At 37.6% G+C, this 24,879-nt stretch overlaps 1 protein-coding gene across 2 annotated transcripts in view; it reads left to right on the top strand.

Annotated features, from left to right (window-relative positions):
* Nucleotides 1-24,879, top strand: part of LOC127946545 (protein TANC2) — a 133,007-nt gene that overhangs the window by 88,998 nt on the left and 19,130 nt on the right. For both annotated transcript variants that reach the window (XM_052543199.1, XM_052543208.1), the window contains exons 5-8: nucleotides 12,939-13,087; nucleotides 19,830-20,019; nucleotides 20,125-20,376; nucleotides 23,414-23,542. In XM_052543199.1, coding sequence (XP_052399159.1) covers nucleotides 12,939-13,087; nucleotides 19,830-20,019; nucleotides 20,125-20,376; nucleotides 23,414-23,542 — 720 coding nt within the window. The remainder of the gene's footprint in view (nucleotides 1-12,938; nucleotides 13,088-19,829; nucleotides 20,020-20,124; nucleotides 20,377-23,413; nucleotides 23,543-24,879) is intronic.

Below are 24,879 nucleotides of genomic sequence, written 5' to 3'. Positions count from 1 at the left end.
AGCCAGCTTCTTTGGCAATGAATGTTTGTGACTTACCCTCCTTGTGAAGGGTGTCAATGATTGTCTTCTGGACAACTGTCAGATCAGCAGTCTTCCCCATGATTGTGTAGCCTAGTGAATCAAACTGAGAGAGCATTTTGAAGACTCAGGAAACCTTTGCAGTTGTTTTGATTTGATTAGCTGATTGGCATGTCACCATATTCTAATTTTTTGAGATATGTTTTTGTTAAATGTGAGCCAAAATCATCACAATTAAAAGAATCAAAGACTTAAACTTCATTCTGTGGGCACTGAATTTGTTTAATTCTCAAATTTCACAATTTGAGATGAATTACTGAAATAAAAGAACTTTTCCATCTAATTTGAGATGCACCTGTATATTTTAAATGAATGGTGTTCTTTTGAACTTTCTATTCATTAAAGACTGTTTAAAAATATTAAGCAACACTGCTGTTTTCAACATGGATAATAATAATAATAATAATAAATGTTTCTTAGGAATTCAATTAGCATCTGAAGGATCGTGTGACACTGAAAACTGGAGTAATGGTGGCTGAAGATTAAGTTTTGTCCTCACAGGACTAAGTTACATTTTAAAATATATTAAAACAGGAAATAGTTTTTTTTGTACTATTCCACATTATTATTGTTTTACAATTATTATTATTTTTTTTTTTACAAATGAATGCAGTTTGGTGAGAATGAAAGACTACTTTCTAAAATTTTACTGACACCAAACTTTCGAACGGTAATGTAGGTGGATGGATATATTACTAATGCATGGGTGTTTGAACAAGTGGAATGAAGAATAAATGAATGAATACATGAATGGGTGGGAGAATTAGCAAATGGATAGATAAATCAGTGGATGGACAAACAAATTGTTAAATGATGATGAATGTGGTGAATTAACTATTAAATAGTTAGATGCCTGAATCAGTAATTTAAGAAATTGATGTGAATAGATGGATGTGTGATGTATGGATGATTATATCTGTGACTGGGACATATGACAGTAAGGACTGGATGGAGTGTGAAAGCTAGAATATGCAGTGTGTATGCATTGATTTTGACACTCAGTGTGTTAATAATCTGCTGTGACTAAGTGTGTTTGTGTGTGCGCTTCTGACACTCTCATATTCAAATGAGACTGTCCATCTTTTGGGCTGTTCTGATTGGCTGTCAGTCGGGTCTTTTTTCTAGCTCTTACTGAGCCACTCAGTTTTTTCTGTCAATCAAAAGGAACACACTATCTGTCCACAAATAGATCTCATGAGGAGTTCCCAAATAATTCCTATAACAGATGAAGAAGGTAGCATTCATGCATATGTGTGTTAGTAGCTCATATGGTGTGACTCCACCCCCTCTGCTTTGTTAAGCACCACCTTCATTATGACAACAGCATCTCTGAATGAGTGATGCGTCTCCCTGGGCTCTTAAGCACTGTTGTCCTCGTCACTCTCGCTCATTCTTTCCAACGCTCTCCCTCTTCTTGTGCCACCTCTCCTCTGCAGACTAAAAATAGTCTAGTGTTTAAGAAGCCTGGACGGGGAGGCGGGGGAGCAGGGGAGAAGGGATATGTGGGATATAATTGGAAGAGTGACACCTCCTCGTTTCCTGTCCCAGGTGACACCATGACTTCCACATGCACCGTCATCTGCCTATATTTCTATCTCTCCATCTCCATTCCAACCTTCTCTCCTTCTCTTTTGCTCCTCCTCCTCCCCCCCTCCACCAAAACCCCTCCTCTCACCTCTTCTCTCATCTTAAGTATCAGTTTCTCAATATCACTGGAGTAGATGCTTCAGATGAGCAGCAGCTTGCTTACAATTCAGGGAACATGTCGAGTTGGATTTATCTGTTTGTGAGGACGGAATAGATCTAATTCTGGATGAAAACGGTGAGGACTTGTCTCTGATTATCACTTACACTTGTTCTCGTTTGTTTGGTTGCACTTGTTTTGTCAAGCATGACTGTTTCTGTTGCTCATTCTTAGGGATAAGTGGTTTGAACTCCTAACCGACTGGAAGTATTCAGTTTGGTGCATAACTCATCCCGCGCTGTTTGTGATATGGGCATAAATGATACAGTACCTTAAATTGTGTGGCTATAGTTGCATGCTATTATTTTGCTTTGTGACTTGCAATTTTCACCTGGAAAATGTTAAAACGAGCAAAAATATCCCATTTAAATTCCATGTCATGGGCCAGGGCCGGGCTAGAACCTAAATTTGAGGCCCGTGCAAGCTCTACTCTCATAGTGACTTGGATACCACTTACATTTCCATCCAATTCTTGCTATGTAACTAGAATTTGCATACAGATGCTAAACATAGAATAAACATAGAGGACATAATATGTGATTTCTTAAGATAATTCATAACCATAAAGATAGATGCTGACAAATTATTTTCATAGTTGACTTGCTTTAGTTTAGGACACCTGCTGTCCATACATGGGTGTGTGTATTCATGTCCTGATATCATTCTGTGGTATTCTGAGAATTGTTGTGGTTTCTCAGTCAAGGAATGCATGTTAAGAATGATCCTTCATACCAAAAGCTGCTTGACGAATGAATGTCTGGCAGGTATGTGTGATTGTCCGGCAGAAGCATGTTGGAATTAAAGCACCCAGGAATTTATAATGGCAACTGTGGAAACACTTTACATAACTTACCCGCAGCAGGTGAGGATGCCTGTTGTTGAGTGCTATTCGCTCCCTTGTGCCACCTTATCACCAGGGACATAAATGTGCCGTCACTCCTAGTTAAAATGGAATCAGAGTGTACAAATCATGACGGATGACTTCTGACGGGTGTTGGGTGCGTAGACTGACCAGCGGTTGTGTTTTGTGACAGAACCAAAACGAGCATCATCTGCACAAGCCAGTGTGAGAGAGATGATTGAATGTGCTGTTAAATGCATGGCATTCAGGAGGGCATCAAGCCTCTTGCTGGTTAATAATATTCTGAGAAAGCGACTTTGTATATAATTATCACTGCTGATAATTATGATTTAAGAAAAGAATAATTGTGGATCAGTTGTTTATGCTGATTATTGTTTATGATGAAGGGAATTTCCTGCTTTGGTGAGTGGTTTAGCTTGTGTCAACTTCCTCGTGTTGTTTCCTGGCTATACTGGAGATTCCTAATGCAGTACTATTGAGAAAGATTTGAGAATGTGATGGTTTTGACAGGTTTTCTGCAGAAGAACAGTGTAAACCGCCTTAAAATGCACGCCAAGGGAAACTGTCATTCAGAGTTGTGACAACCATGTGTCAACCCCATCACCCATACATTTATTTGATGTATTCATTTTATATTTTTATATATTTATATCTTTAGACTTGTCCATGTGGGAGGCTGTCTGGTAATCATAGGGATGCCTTTAAAATACAGCGCTTGTCACTATCCAGAGCTGCCACGAAATCACTCACACCTTCTGTGACGTGGGTTATCGCTTTCTATGTGCCAAGACTTCCTGTACCAACTCAGTCTGGAATAGACACACAATAAAAATACAATTAAATGAGTTTTTTTATATTTATGGTTAATACTAGTACATTTGACAGCATCATTATTTAAACACAGTTGGTGCATGCGCTCTTGTTATTATCTTATGCAAATCCAGCAGATGGCACAGGACCATTGAAATCACATGACGAAACCCTGTTTTACTTCCACACAGATCTTTGCTTAAATGTATCTTGTGCTGTTTTCTTTAATAAAAAGCTCTCTCTCTGTACGAGTGGTACAGTTAAAGCAGTGCATTAATATAGAACGGTGATTAAACTAACTTTTAACACAGGTTTTAATGCATTCCTGACAGCCAATCAGAATCGAGTATTCAGACAGACCATGGAATAATGTTATGATTATGTAAAAATTGTGACAGTCACAGAAATAAGGTTTTTAAAAATGTTAAAGGAATATTTTAGGTTATTTACGATGTAGAGGAGTAGTCCAACCAAAAAAAATTACATTTTCACATCATTTACTGACCGTGCTGTCATTAAAAGTCTTTCTTTCTAATATAAAACATAAAATATATTTTAAAAGATGTCTCAGTGTTTTGTTAATACAGTGAAGGTCAGTGGGGCACAGTGTTGTTATAGATCCCAATGACTTTCTTTTTAAAAGCAAAAGGATATTTAAATGATGACCAGTTAGGCCATTAAGCTCTTTCAACCAATGTTGTATGCTGTGGATTACCACATAAATGATTGCTAAGCATTTTAGACAATTACAGTATATAACCGTATGATTCAGTGTGACTCTTAATCCAAGAATCCACTAATTTTGACACAACCAAATGGTGTTCTCCTTAATTTTGTATGCTGAAATATTTCTCTTTTTCAGTGGAAGTTGGGTTGTCTCCTTTCCTGTTTCTTAGCGGTTGTTTCTTGTGTTTTTTTACACTCAAGTGTTTCCCACTGTCCAGAGTGACTCACATTTAATTTGGCAATCGTTTCACAGAAGATGCCAGAATCCGGAGTGTCACTGTTCACATAATGTGCATGATTTATTTTATTTTTTATTTCTTTTAGAGTATGTGGGAAGTCTGTCTTGTTCTCTTTACCACGTGTTGCCGTTTCAGTGTTCTCTCAGGGTTTCTGTCACAGGAAATCAGTAGGAAGTGTTGTAGTTGTGTCATGTAGGTAAATGAGTCATTACTCCGTAAGCTTCTCAGTAGGTTTGTTGTCAGGAAAAAAATTGATTAGCCCAATTTTTTCCCTTAATGTGTTTTGCAGTTCTTTTGAAGCAATTTTAAATCAAATCTATGAGACGTGGTGGGGTATAAAACCTCATTTTAACCACATCAGTGCATCTGCATTTAAAACACACTGCATTGTTTCCATGTTGTATTCTCTGTTGCGTCTGCATAGCAGCTGTAGTTTATCTAACAGTAGCATCTCCTGAATGTAAATATGGTCTTTGTACGAGCACAATAGACTGACCCACTTTCCTTTTTTACACAATTGTTAGCAGTACGATAAAAGCTTTGAATTCACTTATTAGCAATGTTCTGAAAAAAATAATAATAATGGCATACAAATGTTCTTAATGTGTGTTGTTGAGTATAGCGGTACAGTATATATTGATTGTTGTGTGTGTATTTATATACATCATAAATAATTATTTAATATAGATATATATTTTATTCATTATAGTCAGTCGTGGTCAGAGATGGAATATCTGGTCGGAGTGGAGGCCACCTAAGACAGAAATGATAGATTGAGCATTTTGGAGTTTTGGTGAAACGTGACCTACTTGGACCAAACACCCTCACCTCCAACAGAATACATCTCTCGGGGCTGTAAGGGTCAGAGAGGAGCGACCCCTGGCCCCCTTTAGTTTAAGCTGTCCCATGCCTGTGACCAACAACAGCGTAACCCGACCCCCAGCCTTGCACACTTCGTTAAGCACTACCATCTGTTTTTCTGTTTTGTTCCTTTCTTCTACTCTCTGTTTGTTTTGGGGTCGTCCTGACCATCTCTTATCTCTGGTCCCGAAGATGTTAATGACGTTACAGTCTGTACACGCACTCTATTGGAAAAGGGGGACCTTTTCTTTTGGAAACCAGAAGCTGGCTTTCCTCAAAGTAATTTCAGGCTTGGCTGGGATTCTTGACCTGGATACGCTCTGGACCCTTTCCTAAACTCTCGTTTAACGGTTTTTCATTCTCAACCTATGCAGGCCTTTTGTGTGTGCATGCGGCATGCACCTCCAACATTTTTAACTGCACTAAGCAGTGGTTTCTTGCTGCTCTCACTCGCTCCCTCCCTCCTTTTGTGGTGTTTGGACTTCGACTCTTTAGACTCCTCATGGTTCCTGTTAAAGCTTGAGCCAGCGGTTTCTCTGAAGCTCAGCAGAGCAACCAAACCACCGTCGGAGTCCTCTCCTCCCCATTCACTGACGGCCACAAACTGTTCTGAAGGAGAAAAGAAGCAGGGTGCTCATTTTCTGCCAAGTCCTTGCGACTGCAAACGAACAGTTCAGACTCTCCCTTCTCACCGTTCTCCTGTGGAGCTGGACCCCAGCTGTAAGCAGGGGAATCCTCTTGTTTGGATTATGGAATTCGCTTCGACAGTCAGGAAGGCGTGTGCCGGGACTAGGGCCAGATGCATGTGGCAGAGGAGGAAGCGGTCTCGCCCGTATGACCGCACGGGACAGGCTAGCCTAGGGGCGACAAGACCAAGTCGGACTTCAACGCTTTTCAGGCATTGGATGTCTCACCTCTGCTGTACATCTCGGGCCTGTTCGTCCAGCCTGAGCCTGTCTGATCAGTCCTTGCTGCAGTCTGGATGCTGCACCAGTCCCAGAGGTGCACAAGGTATCGTTGGAGATGGAAGGGATGGACATAAAGAGGTGTACAGAGAGGAAGTTTGGGTGAGAGAAGTTGAGGACGATGAGGAAGGGAAGGATGAGAACAAGGAAGAAGAAGAACAAGATGATGATAATGAAGAAGAAGAAGAAGAGGACGACAGTAAAGAAGAGAAAGGTGAGGTAGAGATGGAGAAAGGGTTGTTGAAGGAAACATGGCTCTGGTGTTAAAAGAGGACAACTGGAAAGCCAACCCCTCTGCCGTTCTTAATCTATCCTCCAATAACACACACGTTGACCTTTGATTCATGGAAACATGAGGCTCCCACATGGGCCGAGCGTCAGTTAGAGTGATGGAGATGGACTGGAGACCCATCTGGGGTGTAATCTGTCTCGATTAGAGGAGATTTCAGAGTAGATGGGATGTACGCATGGCTGGGTTGTGAATGGTGTGAGTTGGTGAAAAGAAAGCGAGATCAACGTTTGATGGACGCCACTGTGGCCTTCAGATGGCAGTCATCATCAGTACCGCTTAACCTTGTTGTGGTCACATGGGTTTTTGTACATACTGCAGGGCAAATACATTTTTTTTCAACATCTTTTTTTTTCAGTTCAGAAAAATACTTACTGTGATAGTAATACTAATAGTACTTTTTCTAGCACATCCATGTTGGTTATCGTAATAACATGGCAAACTCGTAGGTTAACCTTTACATGAGGACTGTATACATAATTACAATTATAATATATATAATCAGAGTAGGACATGGGAAAGGGTGGATGTTATCATGTCATCAATTCTCCTCATATTCTCGGTTTTATTTTTGTCTTGCATTCCTTTAGCTCAAACAGTAGAGCATGGTGCTAGCAATGCGTAGAAATGCATGAACTGATAAAATGTATATCCAGATATAGCAGAAGTTACCTTGGATAAATGCACAAAATTCAATGTTATTTTTTAGCTGAATATTTAAACTTCTCAAATATTTCCCACTTATTTTAAAGGTCATCACTTACTCGCGCTCATGTCATTTTAAACGAGACTTCTGTGGAAAACAGAAGAAGATATTTTGAAGAATGCTGATAACTGAATTGTTTTGGTTACCAGACTCAAGTGTTTCCATTCATTTGACACTGAATTTTTCATGCTTAAAATGTCTCACAATGACAGACCAGCCTATTTATTTAGCCAAGAGTGTGTTCGCAAAGCCCTTTGTTGTTTTAGTTTTTTTTTCTTCTGCCTTCTACTTCTAAACCGCCAGCACAGCCGGTCTGCAGCTTGGTGTTTGGCTTTTCTTTTTTTTGTGCCGCCCTGTTCAGACAGCCACCCTGTCATCGTCCTGCCGTCTTCTCCTCCCTGTGAGCCTCGCAGCTTTGCTTGGATAACTCAAACCAGCTTGGGACGTTATTTTTGACATTAACTTTTTGGGAGCGACATTGCTTACAGGCAAATGTACTTCAGCCCATCCGATTGTGTTTGGTTTCTCCTCTCTCTGTCTCTCGTTTTATTTCTCTCTATTTCTGTCCCTTTTTAAACCCCTATCTCTAAGCACTTAATACATGGATGGTACCTCAAATCATGTCTTGTCAACTGTTGTTCTATCCATCGTCCATCCATCTGTCTATCAGTTATTTTATCTATCATTCTATCCATCTATCTGTCCACCCGTCTGTCTTTCTATCCATTGTTCTTTCTGTCATTCTATCATTCTGTCTATATAGATAGAATATATGCTGACTACTTGGAACACCTTAGCTATCCCCTAGCAAACCACACTGTAGCAACATGCTAGCAACTACTTAGAATAGCTTAAGAATTAGAATAGCTCCTCAGAACACCTGAGCTTCAAAATGGCAACTTTTGCCTGGACTTGTACCATATTTTCGCAGGCGCATTATGTAATATTGACAGTATGTAATATTGCTAGTGGTTGAAATGGGTACTGCAGTCAATATTCAAAATATTAGAGAAAGTTGTTTCTCCCATCCGCTCTCCATCACACTCGATGCTCACATGATAATGAGCGCAGCTGTTGATGTTACAGTGTAAGGGTTGTTTTATCTGCGTTTAATATTCTGCGTTTTAGGTCGGTTAGAATTTGTGATCTCTCACCCAGTTCTTTTGCTGGCTTCAGTGGCTGCAATACATTTTGTTTCCCACCAAATTGCAATCCAAGGTGTCAAAATATTACTGTGTAAACTGTACGTGGGCAGAATCAAACAGTCTAAAACAAAAACAGACATTCCGACACGGAACACAAATTGAAAACACTCCTTAATCGTGTTCTGTACACACATAATTCACTAAAATATGGAAGTGACTACCGCATTCGGAGAAACTAGCTAATCTGCGAGCCTCCATGCTCTCCAAGACGCCACATCGTTGCTGTGATTACTACAACTCACTTTCGGGAGTGAGTTGCGTTCCGTACACACATGGAATGATCATTTACTGTACTCATTTAAATCCGGTTGTCACTCCTGTGTACAGTAGTTGTGTACAGGGCCTATGTAAATTTAGCATGTCTTATAAATGTATGCAAACAAGTTATGATATTTTTATGCTTTGGTACAGTTACCTTAAATAACAAAAAAACAGCAAAAAAAAAAAAAAAAGTCCAGTTAGAGACTAATGTTGCCCTGGATGCTATGTAATGTGTGCTTGAGAAAGAGAGTTGGCTGCCCTGCAGTTTAATGGGACGGTATGCAGTCTTAAAGCTGCGGTAGGGAACTTTTGACGCTCTAGCGGTTAATAAACAGAACTGCTTGCGTCTTGCGGAAGAACATCGTAGCCGGAACTACTTCTCTCTGTTTATGTCTATGAAGAATCACAAAGGTACTGGGTTACTCCGCCGTGGTACCCCCGAAGCAATCTAAAATAGTCCGAATATAAACACTTATTATAGATGTACCCTAGTGATTCAGGACAAGCCAAAAACACGGTTTGGAAAATGGATTCATGGTGTACTCGCTTATTATGTTCATTTTTCTAAATTTTGAACACAAACAAAGTTACGGACCGCAGCTCTGATTGGTTGTTTCTTACCGGGAGTGGTCAGTAACTGCAAATGGCAATAGGAGCACTGGGAGGAACCAGAGGAGCTTGATTATTTCACAGATTATCTGTCTCATATTCTACTGTCAGGACATAATGACAGGTTTAATAAATATGTAAAAAATATATTTTTACAAAAGTTCCCTACTGCTGCTTTAATGTAGGAAACCCTGTGTCTGAGGCAATGGAATGATATTTGAATTATTTGATTATTAATAGCAACCCTGCTATTAGAAGTTCAACAATTCTATATTTCTCCCTTTTTGCTGAGTGTAACATTCTCTGCTACACTTGCAGCTTTTTGCATGTGGTTTTGTATGTCATTTCTTGCCTTTATAGAGCAGTGATTTCTGCTCTGATTTTAAAAGCCCAGCAGTGCATTTCAAGAGCTGTAAGTCAAACCTCTGACACTGGACCAAATAAGAATTTTCATTACTATAACTGATGCAGCTCTGTAGGTTTTACAAGAGGCAGTGACATGACGAATGATGAGGTGTAAACCCCTGCAGTGCTGAAGTTTTTTTGCTCTCGTGAAAGCACAAACAACACGTTTTCCCGTGGGACCATCCTGACCCTGGGGGGTCCGAAACCGGAAGCAGAGCTGGTTTTGTTGCTCTGTGGTGGAGTGAAAGAGTGGAACTTTAAGTGGCTCCCATGGGAGCTTTACAGATGAGACATACGACTTAAACATCTGAGGTTTTGTCTTTTGTCTTTTTAAAAAGTGGGCAGAAACCTCAGCGTACAGTGATTTGTCATTTTTTTAAGGCACTTTCATGGATTAACATTTACTAGGGCTGTTGATTGATTAAATAATGCAATCAAATGAATTGCATGATATGCTGATTAATTAATTAAATGAAATTAATCACATTCATGAATATGTATTACAAAAAGCCATTAATAAATGTATTATAATTATTTTTTATTAATTAAATAATTGGTGTATTTATTTAAAATGTTAAAACATTATTATTTATCTATAATATATATTAAAATTATTAATATTTTATTAATTTAAAAATTTACTTTTAAACAATTCTGTGCTGATTTGGCAAGGTTCTTATATTAGCATTCAAATTAATATAATATACATTTAAAAAAAAAAAAATAATTGCCCATAATTAATTACATTACATTACATTAATTACAATTATTATTTACTTTTTCCAGAATTTAATTTCAAAGCTGAAAAGATAGGGAGAAGATTTCATCCATAACAGAACTGTTGGTCATAAATCACATTTTTTCTCTCCTACACCTGTAGTGATTATCAGATGACTCATCATCACTCAAACAGTGCAAAAGTGCACTCATGCGCTTTTTTAGCTGCAAGATTTTCATACAGTATGCATGTATGATTGTTTATGGTTATGCCTGAAGATATGTGTGTGGTCCACAAAATATGTGGATGTTTTTGAATATTTTCCTTTGCATCCTCAGGCTTATCTTTAAACCACCAATGCTGGCATATTTGTGAATCATCAGTTCAGGATGGTTTATTTTTTTTTATTTTTCTCCTTCTTTTTTTACCAACTGTGGGCCAGAGAACTTTTGAAGAGGCACAGCATTTTCTGAAATGGATGACATTGTTGGTCAAAAGAATAAGAAGATGTTGCAGAAAAACAAAGCTTGCGACTTTCTACTTGTAATGAACAGAACTTTCCTCCGTTGTGCTATTTCAGCTCCTGCTGCTGCCATTAGTGGGTTTCTGAACTTTATTATACGCTGTCACAAGTGACATACATCCTGCCGGAGGTACAGGGAAGCCAGGGAGCGATGGAGTCAAACTGAGGAAGAATGTTTAGTTGGAGGATGGATGAAAGACACAGATGCTTCAGCACCATATTCAGAAAATCTGTAGTTGCCTGTAAAATACCATGTGTATTCAACTGAACGATTTCCCACGTGTCAACTCCTGCATTATAGAGACACAGCATTTAAAACAGGAAACCAGTTTGTAGGCCTGGTTATATTGTCTGGAAAAAGCATTGTTCTTTGCACAGTTTTAAATAGTGGCTGCATAGACAACTACACGTGCAGAAACTAAATGCAAAACTTGGCAAACGCAAACAGATAATGTGGCAAGCGTTGGTTTTGAATACATCACTTTTACAAACCCTGTATTATTTATTCCTGCTTGCTATCTAACAAATATTAAATTTGCAAAATACTGCATAATCTTGAAATAAAGAAATCGAAACTGTTTTATTTTGGTATTACGATTCACATGCATTGAGATGCTAGTTAATGTAATTAGCTGTAGCATTTTATTATTTGTTTGTATGAAGCCATTGTAAAATAGCCAGTATATATATCCCCAAATGTGCATATTGAAATGCTCCTATGATGCCCAAAAATTCCTTGGTGCTCAGCTCATTTAAGGTTTTGAGACATAAACAGCCATTGACATGCTTTGACAGAATTGTCATATTTAGCTGTAGCATCTATTGTGTTGATCTTTTGTTGTTTAGGACTCATCAGATGTCTTTTATACCTAGATTTTGGTTTCTTTCAGACAGTTTGTAAAGTTACTTTTTAATGCAACTTATACAATCGAACAGTAGCTGCTTCCTGAGGCTTTGGTCTGTTTAAGAGAAGTTTCAAGTCTCTGAAGACAGGTTTGACAGTAAGATGAGTCTTTGCCTTAGAGGTGTAGCAACTCGCGTGGTGTTTCTGGGACGTGCATTTGGTTCTCTTCGGCTCTGTTCTGATGGTGAGTGGTGAAAGTCCTGGAAAAGCTCTTCTCACTGTGGATTTAGACACCTCTTCTTTTGAAGTCTAGAGATCAGCCTTTGACTGTGTGTATGTGAAACACTACTACACTCTACGGATAGGGATTGTGAGGTGGTTTAGTGGGACACGGTGCTTTACAGTTGAGGTCTTTTGGGGTTTTGGGCTGGTCTCACTGCTAATTCACAACAGTGTTTTTGGCAGTGTGGCTGGTTTACATGTCCTTATCTGCCGTGACTTTTGGTTTTTAATTCCAGTGGAGCTGTTTGAGACCAAAATTTGAAAGCGACCACAGCACAGAGTCTGGGTGTGCTAGAGACTTCCAAGTATGCATTGAACAATGTGACATTTGCATAAAAATCTCTATGTTGCCATAAAAGCCAAAGAAAGCTGTTTCTCTGAATGCCAAAATGATTTAGATTTGCTATTTTTTTTTTATAAATCCTACCAAAATGACTGTCCATGAATAGTTAAGAAAAAACTGAATACGTGATTATGCCTAACCATTCATATTTCAGAATATTAGGATTGATTTCTGAAGGATCAGGTCACTTGACTTGAGTAATGACTGCTGTAAATGTAGCTTTACCATCAGAGAAATACATTGCATTTGAATATGTATTCTTATAGAAAATGGTTATTTTAAATTGTAGTGTTTTTCATAAAACTAGCAATTTCAATCTAATGAATGCAGCCTTGTTTGAGGAACCAGTGTCTACTACTGTTTTGCAAAAAGCTGTGTGTTATGCAACAGCAGCATTGGAGTGCACCGCTCAGGTGGGTTTTTAACTTCATGGTTTTACCTCTCTTGCTCTCTTTAATTCTCTCGCAGGGGAAGAAAGCCAGGAACTGGGCCCTCCTCCATCTGTAGATGAGGCCGCCAACACACTGATGACGCGACTGGGGTTCCTGCTCGGGGAAAAAGTGAACGAAGGGCCTGGTGAAGCACAGTACAGCATGGAGGAACAAGATGACCCTCAGGTTTGATACACACATTCAGTTGCCTCATCCACCCGGTCTCTCTTATTATTCTTTTTAAAATTATTCAAGTGACTTTTTGGCCTAGTGATGGTGGGAAGTGTTTCTCTGCAGCTCAGGGTTTTGTCAGTGGGTGGTTCCCTACCTCAAAAACACAGATTGCTCTTCTTGCTCTCTAAATCATAACAGATGTTCCTGTGTTTTGGATGAACAGTAGCAGTTTGCATTGGTGTATTCGTGCAGTTTGAGTCTAGCTAGGCATGGGGCAGACAGCAGATACTGAAACCCCTGCCACTAGTCTATTTACAGTCCACATTGATCTTAGCCCTGATTCTCCAGTGAACATCTGCTCTTTTGGGGTTTGAGTGCTTAGAAACCTTTCAAGTCAGAAAACTTTCAACTAACATGTGTTCAATTCCATATACATTACAGTAATAACATATGAATATATCTTATTTGTTTTAATATAATTTATTGCTTGTTTATACTGATTAATTAATCAAATTAATTTCTTTTGTGAGTACTTTATATTATTGTGGTAGGCAAGTAAATATAACTATATTTTTCATATAGATTTTAAAAAATAATATTTTGTATATGTATCATAGCTAATTTAATGTGTTAAATAATTGCAACAGTTGTAAAAAACTGTGTTTGAGAATATTATTTTTCACAATTCGCTTGGTTGAGGAAACTGCCTGGTTAACATAATTAACTGTATTGAAAATCTGGCTGATACCATTAGATAATGATTTGATCAAATGACTTTAGAAGTATTGTTGTATGATAGAATTTTAAGATTAACTTGGTCCAGTGATAGAAAAAATACCGTGCTGTGGAATTAACACACAGGTCAGTGAACATGGTTAAATGTTAATGGTTAATGTTATTTTTTATGTATTTTTTTTATCAACTACTAGTGCTGTCAAAATGAATGTGTTAACTCATGTTGTTAAAGCATGCTCTTAAAGCAGCCAAAATAACCTAATGACCCAGCTGCTTTGATATCTGTTAATCAAAGAACAAAAGAGAAAAGAAGAAATCAATTATTTTTGTAGCTTTAAGGATTCATCTGTATTTAATTAGAATTTAGTGTTTGATAACTTTATTCAATGTCTGTATATTTCCTACTTGCTAAAGGGCACAGGTAAATATGACATTATAATGGGTTTATGCAAAGATTGATTTACGTTCACTTAAATTAGAAGTTATTTTTTGAAGTATAATAACTGTTACAATTGATAGCTCACAATAATACTGTAATATAGAATGGCTATAGTCAATGGCTAAATATTAGGAGAAAAAATGTCAAAGAGACATTGGTGGTACTGGTATCAGTGATAGTCGCCTTCAGTCATTAAAAAGGTGTCATTAAACAAATATATAAAAAAAAAATACTGTCTTTGATTAATTAATTAAATTAATTAATTTGAAGATTGATTGTGAAATTATTGCAATATATAAGTATATTTAAACACTTTAATGTTAGGTGGGATTAATCGCGATTAATTTCAGAAAAATATGATGAATTAGATATGAGTGTATGTCGATCAATAAAACAATTATCATCATCTATCTACACACACACACCAGAGATGTTCACAAGTCTTTAAGTTGGAGTCCGAGTCAAAGTCTGAAGTGTTTATCACTGGAGTCTGAGTCAAGTCTCGAGTCTTTGGTCACAAGTCCACTAGTCATTTAACGGCTCGCTAAACAAAATCCTGTATTGAAATCTTCCTACAAAGCTGTTTTATAGGCTATTTACAACAATAAAAACTTCTTATCTTGAGCAGAAAATAAAAATAACCAGAAGTTTCAAAGTTTAAGTTCTATCCTAGCCATCTAACAACAATTACTCAATTATAATGACAAGATTCTTTTGAAATGTTCTTAGCCTACAGATTAATAATGCTAATGTAGATCAGAAACATCTTGCCATATCTGGTTTGAACAGGTTATAGATAGATAGGAAGAAAAATTACTCTATTTGCAGCATTGTTTTTTCTGCTGTTTTAGTGAAAGTAATCTATAATTTTGCTGCTCTCTTGTGTTGCTGGTGTTGTTAAAATAACCACGTCATCCGCACCGGTGCGCATCCGGAGAGAGAAAAAGCACACAGAGCTAAAAGGGCTTGAATAAAGGGTGTTTGCATTTAGATGACCCAAGAGCTTATGTGATCCGATTAGGGCTGCAGCTATCGATTCTTTTTGTAATCGATTAATCTAGCACTTAATCGATAGATTAATCGTATAAATATTTTTGTGTGTGCTTTTAAACAACCAAAACAAATAATGCATAACGAAAATGATGTGGCTGTTAAACAATCAAGAATTGTGGGTTTTATTTCTAAAAAAAAAAAAAAAACGGGGGTATTGAAAATATCTGTTTTATGTAGATTTCTACACCTGCAGCATTTACCATTAGGCTACTAACAAGTCATATATCATTTTTCTAGGGTGAGCCTATTTGCTATGGTAACCTAGCAACGTGTGTGTGTGTGTGTGTGTGTGTGTGTGTGTGTGTGTGTGTGTGTGTGTATGTGTGTGTTTGTGTGTGCACGTGTGCCGTGCGTGAGGAAGAGAGACGCCCCAGTCAGACCAGTTGCTTCATTGCAGTTTGGTATGGCAGAAATGCATACATTCATTTTCAATAGAACGCTGCATTTGGCTTGCATCATTTGCATTGCGGTCCATTTTAGGTGAAACATCCGTTTGAAAAATTGCATCACAACATCACGTCCCAGTGTATACAGTGAATGCATGCTGAAATTATTGTTGCATGGCTACATAAAAGTTTAAGCATATGTGATGCATTGCCGCGATTGATCTGACTTGCATGTGAGAGAGACGAGGGTGCATGCGTGTGTGTGTGTGTATGAAGGGTTTTTTTAGGCTATACTCTTGCAATTGAGCGTGAATACGTTTACTACTTAAAAACATCAAAGCTGAACATCATATCTAGTCAAACTGCATCACGAAATCGCTACAAATACAGTATGGGATTAAAATCAGTGAAAACAATGTATAGATTTAGGCTATGTTACCTTGTTTCAGCGATGCTTGGTGAAACAGAGTGGAGAGGATGTTTTCGGTTCAGATGCTGAATGAATGAGCTTGATCTCATCGATCCAACACATTGGCTTCAGGAATGTATCGCACAAATGCAAAACTCCTGCCATCCACAGCTGGGCAGAGCTTCTCAAGACCTCCACAGAGCTGTTTTGCAAAGCAAGCATGGTCACCGAAAGGCCACAATTTCTGAAACACCAATTCAAAGCTGATCAAAAAATGGTGTAGAGCTATTTAGACATAATTGGGAAGTAATAGTACCGAGTCCGAGATCTGGCAAACATTTTAGTCTTTCTACTTTAAAAATGAATGTTTTAATTAAATGTGATGCTTGTTGTTTCTTTGTAATTGTTTGTGAAATTTGTTGAATTTGTTGAATCAGACACTAGTTTGTGAATCAGAACCTTTTTCACGTGTGATCAGTTTTTATGAAAGCACATCCTCTTGGTTTGCAGCTGTGGATCTCTTGTGATTGCAAGAAACATATTATCTAAAGCAACTTTCTGGACAGAAGTACTAGTGATGGACTGATATTCATATCCATCTGTATGAAGTCATTAATGTGCCCTCCACCACAGACCCGGAGTCAGACGCTTAACCTCTTATTCTTTCCATGTCTCTTTTCTACTCTCTCTTTACTTCATTTCATTATCCCTCTTTTTGTGTGTTTATGTTTCTCACTTTGTCTTTCTCGCTCTCTCTTCCTACGGGGTAAAATGTTCCACCATCCTGGTCTGTTTGTGTAGCTCATGTTTTGCAGCCGACCAAACATGCTGAAATAATACTCTTATTTCCCTCCTCTTTGCATTTGGTTAAGAGTTGATAATTTAAAGTTTTCTCAGTCATATACTATAAAGCCAGTAAAAATATATTAAATAACATAATAATGAGTCACAGAGGAATATTTTTTTAAGTCAGCCCAGGCCAATAAAAAGAGATAATTCCACATGAGTGTGCAGTCCTCAGCAGAAATATGGGACAGGACTGTATCATTAACTACCAGTCAGCAGATTTCCACTTCTGTGGGCATTTTTGTGTGTGAAAGTCATTCAACAGTGCTGCTTTTCTGGAACATGACCCTCATATATAAGCAGTGGTGCACTGATCTAACAAAAAATCCTCCGAGATGCTACATTTCTGCAGTGTAACAATGAGTGGAGATTCTTGGCCTCATTCATGAAACACAAGCATGTAAATCTCAGTTCTTTGTACAATTATTCAAATGTAAATTGCCATATTGAATTGAATGGAACAATTTAAGTTAGTGGTTTTACCAAAGGTTTAAACAAATTTGTGCTGTTAGTGTTTCATGCACGAGTTCCAGTGAGTGTGTGAATACACCTTCAGATAATACATGTTTTTATGTTTGTTTATTAGAAAAACATGCAATATCCTGGCTTTGTACATGAATATGAGCATTATTTTTATTTGTTATTAATTATAATTATTTGTATTATTATTATTTCCTGTTGTTATTATTTATTATACCCCCCTTATTATTTAATAATAACAAATAACAATACAAACTATAACATTAATAATAATAATCATCAAAAAAATAAAAATAATTAGTGCTGTCAAACGATTAATCATGATTAATCGCATCCAAAATAAAAGTTTTTGTTTCTATAATATATGCATGTGTATTGTTTATTTTTATTATGTATGTATAAATACACACATGCATGTATATACAAAAACATTTTTATATATAAAATATTTAGATTTATTTATATACCTGTATATATCTATATACACACACACACACACACGTTAATTTTTTTTTTTAAATACATGCATATATGTTTGTGTATTTATATATACACAATACAGTACACATGCATATATTAGTAGGGGTGGTTAATCTGTCTGATTTCCCGATTCGATTCGATTACGATTATTGAAGTCCCGATTCGATTACAGTCGATTTTCGATTATTAACGATTCTCGATTAACGATTATTGATTTTCCATTTCACAACAGTAAGTAAACAAACTGTGTAAATCATTACTAATAAATGGTAGAAACAAACCGATTGCATGTAGCGGTTGGGATTTTCAGTTTACTACATGCAGCAGGCACTCAGATTCCATGTATGGGGCACATATATATTATTCATATGACACACAAACACAAGTAGACAAGACCTTTTTAGTTCAAAATCTATGCCCCGTGTCACATCGCCTCTGCTTCTGCTATGAGCAGCGCGGCCAGATCTGCCTCTCGCACGCGCAGAATGTGCACAGCTCGGACTACTGTCAGGGTCATTGCGACTCCCGACCTTGCCTCCTCACTGTCCTATGAATATTTCGACCTCGTCTAACATACCCAGAGGCATTAGACAAAGTTTCCACTACAATACTGTCACCGCGATTGCGGAGAGGTGCGGCCAGAAGACAAATATACATGTCTAGCGCGGAAAAAATCTCCCGCTTCGTCCCCGCAACACTAACACGCCTGCTAATTTCGCAATGAACACTCCGACCCCTGCAAACATTGTTCACACCTCTGACATTTGGCAAAGGACCATTTACATTGGGCAGAGGATTCACCGTTTGTGCTTGGTGTACTTTCACTTTCAATATCACCGTCATCTTCTGGATACAGATATTCCCCTTCAGAATCAGTGTCCACTAATAGAAGTCCCAACACTTCATCGCGGGTTTATTGAAGCCTTATTGATGCCATTAGATAATAATAAAAATAATAATGATAATAATAATAATCTAATGCCAATACTCGCTGACGTTGACAACATTGGTCAGATAAAATGGCTCACTCTCACACTAGCTCCGCTTTTTTTCGCACTGATTCAATGCGCTCTCGAAGATTTTGTTAAGGAGCATTACGTTTTTTTGAGTCAGAGATTAAGTATTACATGTCTGCTATCTGGTGCAGGGGAGGTCGCGTGAAATTTGACACCCTATTTGACAAAATCGGCCGTTTTATTCAGTGCCGCATCTTGTCGAGTAAACTCGACCATGGCGCCAAGAGGGTTAGAGCTCCTGCCATGAAAACCAAAATAAATCCACACGCTTGCTTTGAGCCCAGATGGAGCTGGGTGGTTCGGTTGGTTGCTCGCTCCTGGTTTTTCCATTTTACACACCTGTTCTGGCTGCTTGCTAACTGGAACTGGGCGCGTTCGTGACGTTCAACTCCCGCTATAATTTTTTTTTACAAAATAAAATAATGCAAAAAAAAAAAAAAAAATCGATTTTTGAAAATTTAATAATCGATTCATACTCGTCCATAACATACTCGCGATTAATCAATAATCGATTTTTTTCACCACCCCTATATATTAGATAAAAAAAATTTTTTAGATGCAATTATTCGTTTGACAGCAATAATAATAATAATTTATTAGTAGTAGTACTATTACTATTATTAATGGTTTATTTATTGATCTTTGAACATATAGCTATGAGGTATTTCAGAGCTGATCACATATTTATTATAGAACTTGGAGTAGGATTTTGAGCCAGTGAGATTATACTTTGGATGGACAAGCTTAAGCCACGGCTACAAAATAGAAACCATGCAACAATTGTTGGTTTCCGCTCATTGCTTGTGATTCTTGTGGAAAGAGAGGAGAAACACTCTACCTCTGTTGGAGTTACTGAAATTCTCCAACTCTGTAATTTTGAGGGTGAAACTTTCTTTTTTGTGATGTTCAGGGCATCTCCATGACCCAGAGGATCAGCCCATGCTCTAGTTTAGCCAGCAGCACAGCGTCGCCCCCTCCTGGCAGCCCCTGCTCCACGTTACCCGCTGGAGCCCCGGGTAACATGGGCACCAGAGACTGTGCTTACGGATCCATCACGAGTCCCACCTCCACCCTGGAGAGCCGAGACAGCGGCATTATAGGTCAGAGACATTCTGTAGTTGTTTGAAGAACAGAAATGAATGCTGATCATTGATGTACAAATACAAAAATGTCTCTGTTTCTAATGTCTCATTGCTTTCATGCAGCAACGCTCACCAGTTACTCAGAGAACGCCGAGCATGGAGGTAAACACAGCGAGGGCTCACGGGGCAGCCTGAAGCTCTGGCAGGCACAGAAGTCAATGGGTGCAGACGCTTTTCTTTATCGGGTGGATGAAAACATGGCCGCCTCTACATACAGCCTCAACAAAATCCCAGAGAGGAGTCTGGAGCATTCCATCTCTCACTCCGCCCACTCCATCCCCCTCTACCTCATGCCCCGCCCCAACTCTGTGGCTGGTACGTTTTTACACCTGTTGGTTTTTCATTTATGGCTAAGCTTAGAATACCGTATGAATATGTCAGAATATGTCTAAATATTATGTGAAATATAAATGTGCAGTATGCATACTGTATAATTATTTACAATTTGTATTAAACTTTTGGCAGTCAAGTGAAACAGTGAGTCAAGAAAGACGCTGAAATTTAAGTTGGAAATTGACATACTGTGAAGAGCAGACATACTGCCACAATAGTACTAGTGCATCTGTAATGAAAATAAAACCGAATTAATGTTATCATAATTTGTTTAGCCTACAATAATATACTATTGTACATAAATTAAATACAGTAAGTATAGGCTACAATGTTGCATCATATTCTTAACAACAAGAATTATTATTATTATTATTATTATTATTATTATTGCTGTTGCTATGGTTATAATAAATGATAAGAAATATAATTTGATAACCTAACTGTAGGCTAGCAAATAATGGTCACTTGAATTAAATTATTAATCATGTCTTTTTCTGTCAGATTTGGTGGGACTATCCATTTTTATAAACATTCAGTTTACTTTATCTTAGCAATTTCTTCTAGAAAATATGTGCCTACACCTTTGTTGCTTTGCTTCCTTTGAGTCATTTCAGAAACTCAGTATTTTCATTCCAGTTGTAATTTAACCCTAGATTAACTGTAAAATGGCAGAAACCTCCATATTATGCTGAGCTCGTCAAAACTCATTCAAATCCCGTTAGTGCCAAACACTCACATTCATCTTTCACCGCGGGTGAATATTTGGAGTCAGCTCGTGTGAAACTCATTCAGCTGAGGCTCTTTGAACACTTCTTCTGTTCATGAATGGCGAACTGCAAAGAGAGGAAATATCCTGCGTAATCCAGACCCTAAAAGTCAACAAACACGTGTGTCCAGTTCCTTTAAAATGTCAAGGTCAGTAAAAGTATCTAGTGATTACCGTGAGAGCTATAGAAGTGCCCCTCTTCTCATCTTTATGGGTTATTTGAGCTCTGCAGCAGCTCCCAGCTCCTGATGCTGCCCCGTTACAACAAAGCAAGGAGGTCCACGTCAAAACTCATTGATTTTTACTGTAAGTGACGGCACATTAACCGTTCACCAAGATGACAGAAGTGTCGGCGTGTCTAAAGTTGTTGAATGTGGCAACTGTCTATACATATCTATGCATAAAAAATGCAAAATATGTTGCTAGGGTGTTTCTGGTGGGTTCTTATTGGCACACATTAAAAGAACACACTGCCAAGTCTCAAATGTTCTTATCTCTTGAAATGGCTCATGTTTATTCCCTTTATAAGTCTAAAGCTGTGGTCACATTTTGGCGATTTCATGGGCAAAAAAGTAGTCTGTTGTCAGTAGTGTAGCAATGTATGAAGCACAACTTATAATTTTAGACCAAGCAGCTTTCTGCTCATCAACAAAGAGAATGCTCACCATGTGAGCAGCAAAAAACAGTTGTGAAATTTAGACGGGAAATCTTTTGCCCTCATGTGACAATTCGCTTGACGAAAGTAAATGTAGCAGCACCTTAAGTAATTTTTTTAGGTGATAATCACAAGTCCGATCGCCTAGAAAAGCATAAGCTATTATATGTTTATCTTCCATAGTATTATTTAAGGACACAAACAGATCTCCATGTTCAGACCAGGTTAGAGATATAGATGTAGATGTTCAGACGTTTAGTGTTAACTGCAGTAAAACACTAGTTCAGTGATGGGAGCCGAAGTCATTGTGACGCATTTCAAGCAGCTGTCAATCCAGCAACACATTTATGGCAGGAGAAATACTGGTGTCTAGGATATTTTTCACATTTTACAATGATAACCATAGTTTTTGTCAGTTTTACAGAGAAGGGCTGTTCACAACAGGAACAAAACCTAAAAAGATAACAGTAACCTTGTTAGCATCCACACCAACAGACAGTAATGTTCTGTTTATTAGTGCATTTATGTAGTCTGTTGCTTTAAAATCTTGAATTCTTTGAAGTCAGGTGGATTCTGATTGGTCAATATTTTTTGTATTATTATTCATCAGCTGGAAAAATTTACTCCGAAAGGGATTTCAACATTATTGTTCCTGTTTGTTAAATTCAGTTGCCACCCACTGTGTTCTTAATATTCTTGTGTATCAAGCCGCCATGAACTTTCCTCCTCATTAGCAAAGGAAAAGCGAATCAGAATTCATGCATGCACTTTCATGTAAGCTAATAACAACAAGCTAGGCAAACACTAGCTCTCATTCAGTTTGACAAAAGGTTTGACTCATCGTTAACGACAAATAGAGCCTTAGTATTAGTACCATGTTTTTGATAGTACCATGAAATAACACCGTTTTCTCACGGAATTCCTTGTAAAATAGCTTTGTGTACCATCATTTGTATGTAAGTCACTCCAGTAAAAGCTTGTAATGAATGAAGTTAAATACAAATACCATGGTACTTCTGTAATCATTTACTAACAAAGCATATGTCCAAGTACAATCTGATATTAATCTTTTATCATGGTAAATGGTTTATTAAACAAAAATACCATGCCAGATTTACTTCATAGCTGAAGTTGATAGTTGATTAATTTCAGGCATAATTAAACTTATAGTAGACATATTACTGATGTTGAAAACTTTCCCTGATTTTGAAACAACAAGCTCTTTTTAATATGTTTGCTGCTTTTTTTTTGCTTGGCTGCTTAAATGAGGAAATGCATAATAACTGGTTTCTGTTTTTCTCTGTTATTGTTGTATATGTATGTGGGTGGAATGAGTTTAAATAGAGATTGTCAATCTCTCTCTCTCTCTCTCGCTCGCTCTCCTTTTCTCAATTTTCTATTTAAATTCAGAATTTATTTCAGTGTTCATTTTTTAACGTACTTGATTGGAATGAATATTTTAAATATAATATTGCTTAAGCATCAATGTACACACACACACAAAATAAAAGAGAATGATATGTAAAAAAAAAAAAAAAATTTAAAAAGTAGCCTAATTCTTTCCCCCCTCTCTCCCTCTCTCTCTCTCACACACACAGCCACTAGTTCAGCTCACCTGGAGGATCTTGCATACCTGGATGAGCAGAGACAGGCTCCACTGCGCACGTCTTTGCGTATGCCACGACAGAACTCCGGTTTCAGCCGCTCTGGACAAGCAGACATTAGAGGTGTGTATATTTTCCCCAGATTTATTATGTGTATGTGACCACATATACTTATTTCTCTTCCACTCTTCATTTGTTTCACTTCACCACACCTTGCATATTACCAGTCACAAGTGAACACAGACCTACTCATTCTGTGCAAGTCCAGTTATATTGCGCTTTATACAATACAGACTGTTTCAAAGCAGCTTCATTGTAATAAACAAGAATATAGCATGCAGTATTAATGTTGCATTATGAAACAAATACAATTTTAGCTGTAAAGGAGCTTGAAAAACAAAATTGTGTCATTATACAGTTCAATTGAATTCAGTAACAGTATTGTAAAATTAATTCGTTAAGAAGCAAACTATAAAGCAGCTCTATAAGATAATAAAAGAAAGAGAAAGAAAGGATGGAATTATTATTTCTTGACCAAAAATGTAAAAACATAACTTTTTTTTTTATTATTCAGCAGCTTTTTGGGGGTGTTGCTACTTATTTTACATACAAAGAGAATCATAACAGCATACTAACATATAATGTGCAGTAGAAATACAGCAATCTTAATCTTAGAGAGGGTGGAAAATTATCATTTAAATCTAAATTATGACTGTTTTTGGTTGCAGATTCTTGATTAACATTATACCTGTAAGTGGACTTTAGGGGAAACCAAAATAGAATTCTGCAAAATAAGAGATTTAAAATAATTAATCTTTGCAATATAATATTAATTGAATTGACATCTGTGTGTGTGTCTTGACTCTTGACTCATGTCCCATTAAGACCCTCAACACACTCTGCAGCTCTTCTGCGGACCACTCTCCCCCCTCGTCCCGTTGTGCCGTAATCTGTCTCCAGTCCAGATCAATGTATTGACTTCCTACTAGCATTAGCTCTGGCTCATCCGTCAGAACTCAGCCTGCTGTCTAAAGCTCACAGTCAAGGCTCCACACATCCTAAATCATGCCTTGGAGGTCTGGGTTTCCTCTCACATTCAGTCTGCACTCCGATAGCTTTCACAATCTACCAGATAGCCCGTTTAGTTCAGGATGACAAAGCAGTGGAGCTAGACTGCATCTGTGTGCTTATTTACACCCCTTCTTCACATTTTTGAGCTTCTATGACCTTACAAAAGGGAAAACTAAAATATAGAGAGATTGCTAACATTGGTCAGAAAAGAGAAAGATGTGAAATTTGCCATCAATTCCTCTGCTGTTGTATTAGAAACCCCTTATGGAGTACAGTTAACTAGTTTACTGTCATTTAATGCCAGACATCACAAAATGTAGTCTGTTTTTTTTTTTTTTTTATGAACACATAATACAGTAATGGCTGCATTTACAATGTTAATTAATGTC

Source organism: Carassius gibelio, chromosome A3 (genome assembly GCF_023724105.1).
Source record: "Carassius gibelio isolate Cgi1373 ecotype wild population from Czech Republic chromosome A3, carGib1.2-hapl.c, whole genome shotgun sequence".
Classification (NCBI taxonomy): Eukaryota; Metazoa; Chordata; class Actinopteri; order Cypriniformes; family Cyprinidae; genus Carassius; species Carassius gibelio.
Note: the sequence above shows the minus strand (reverse complement) of the source record. Positions and strands in the feature narration are given on the sequence as shown.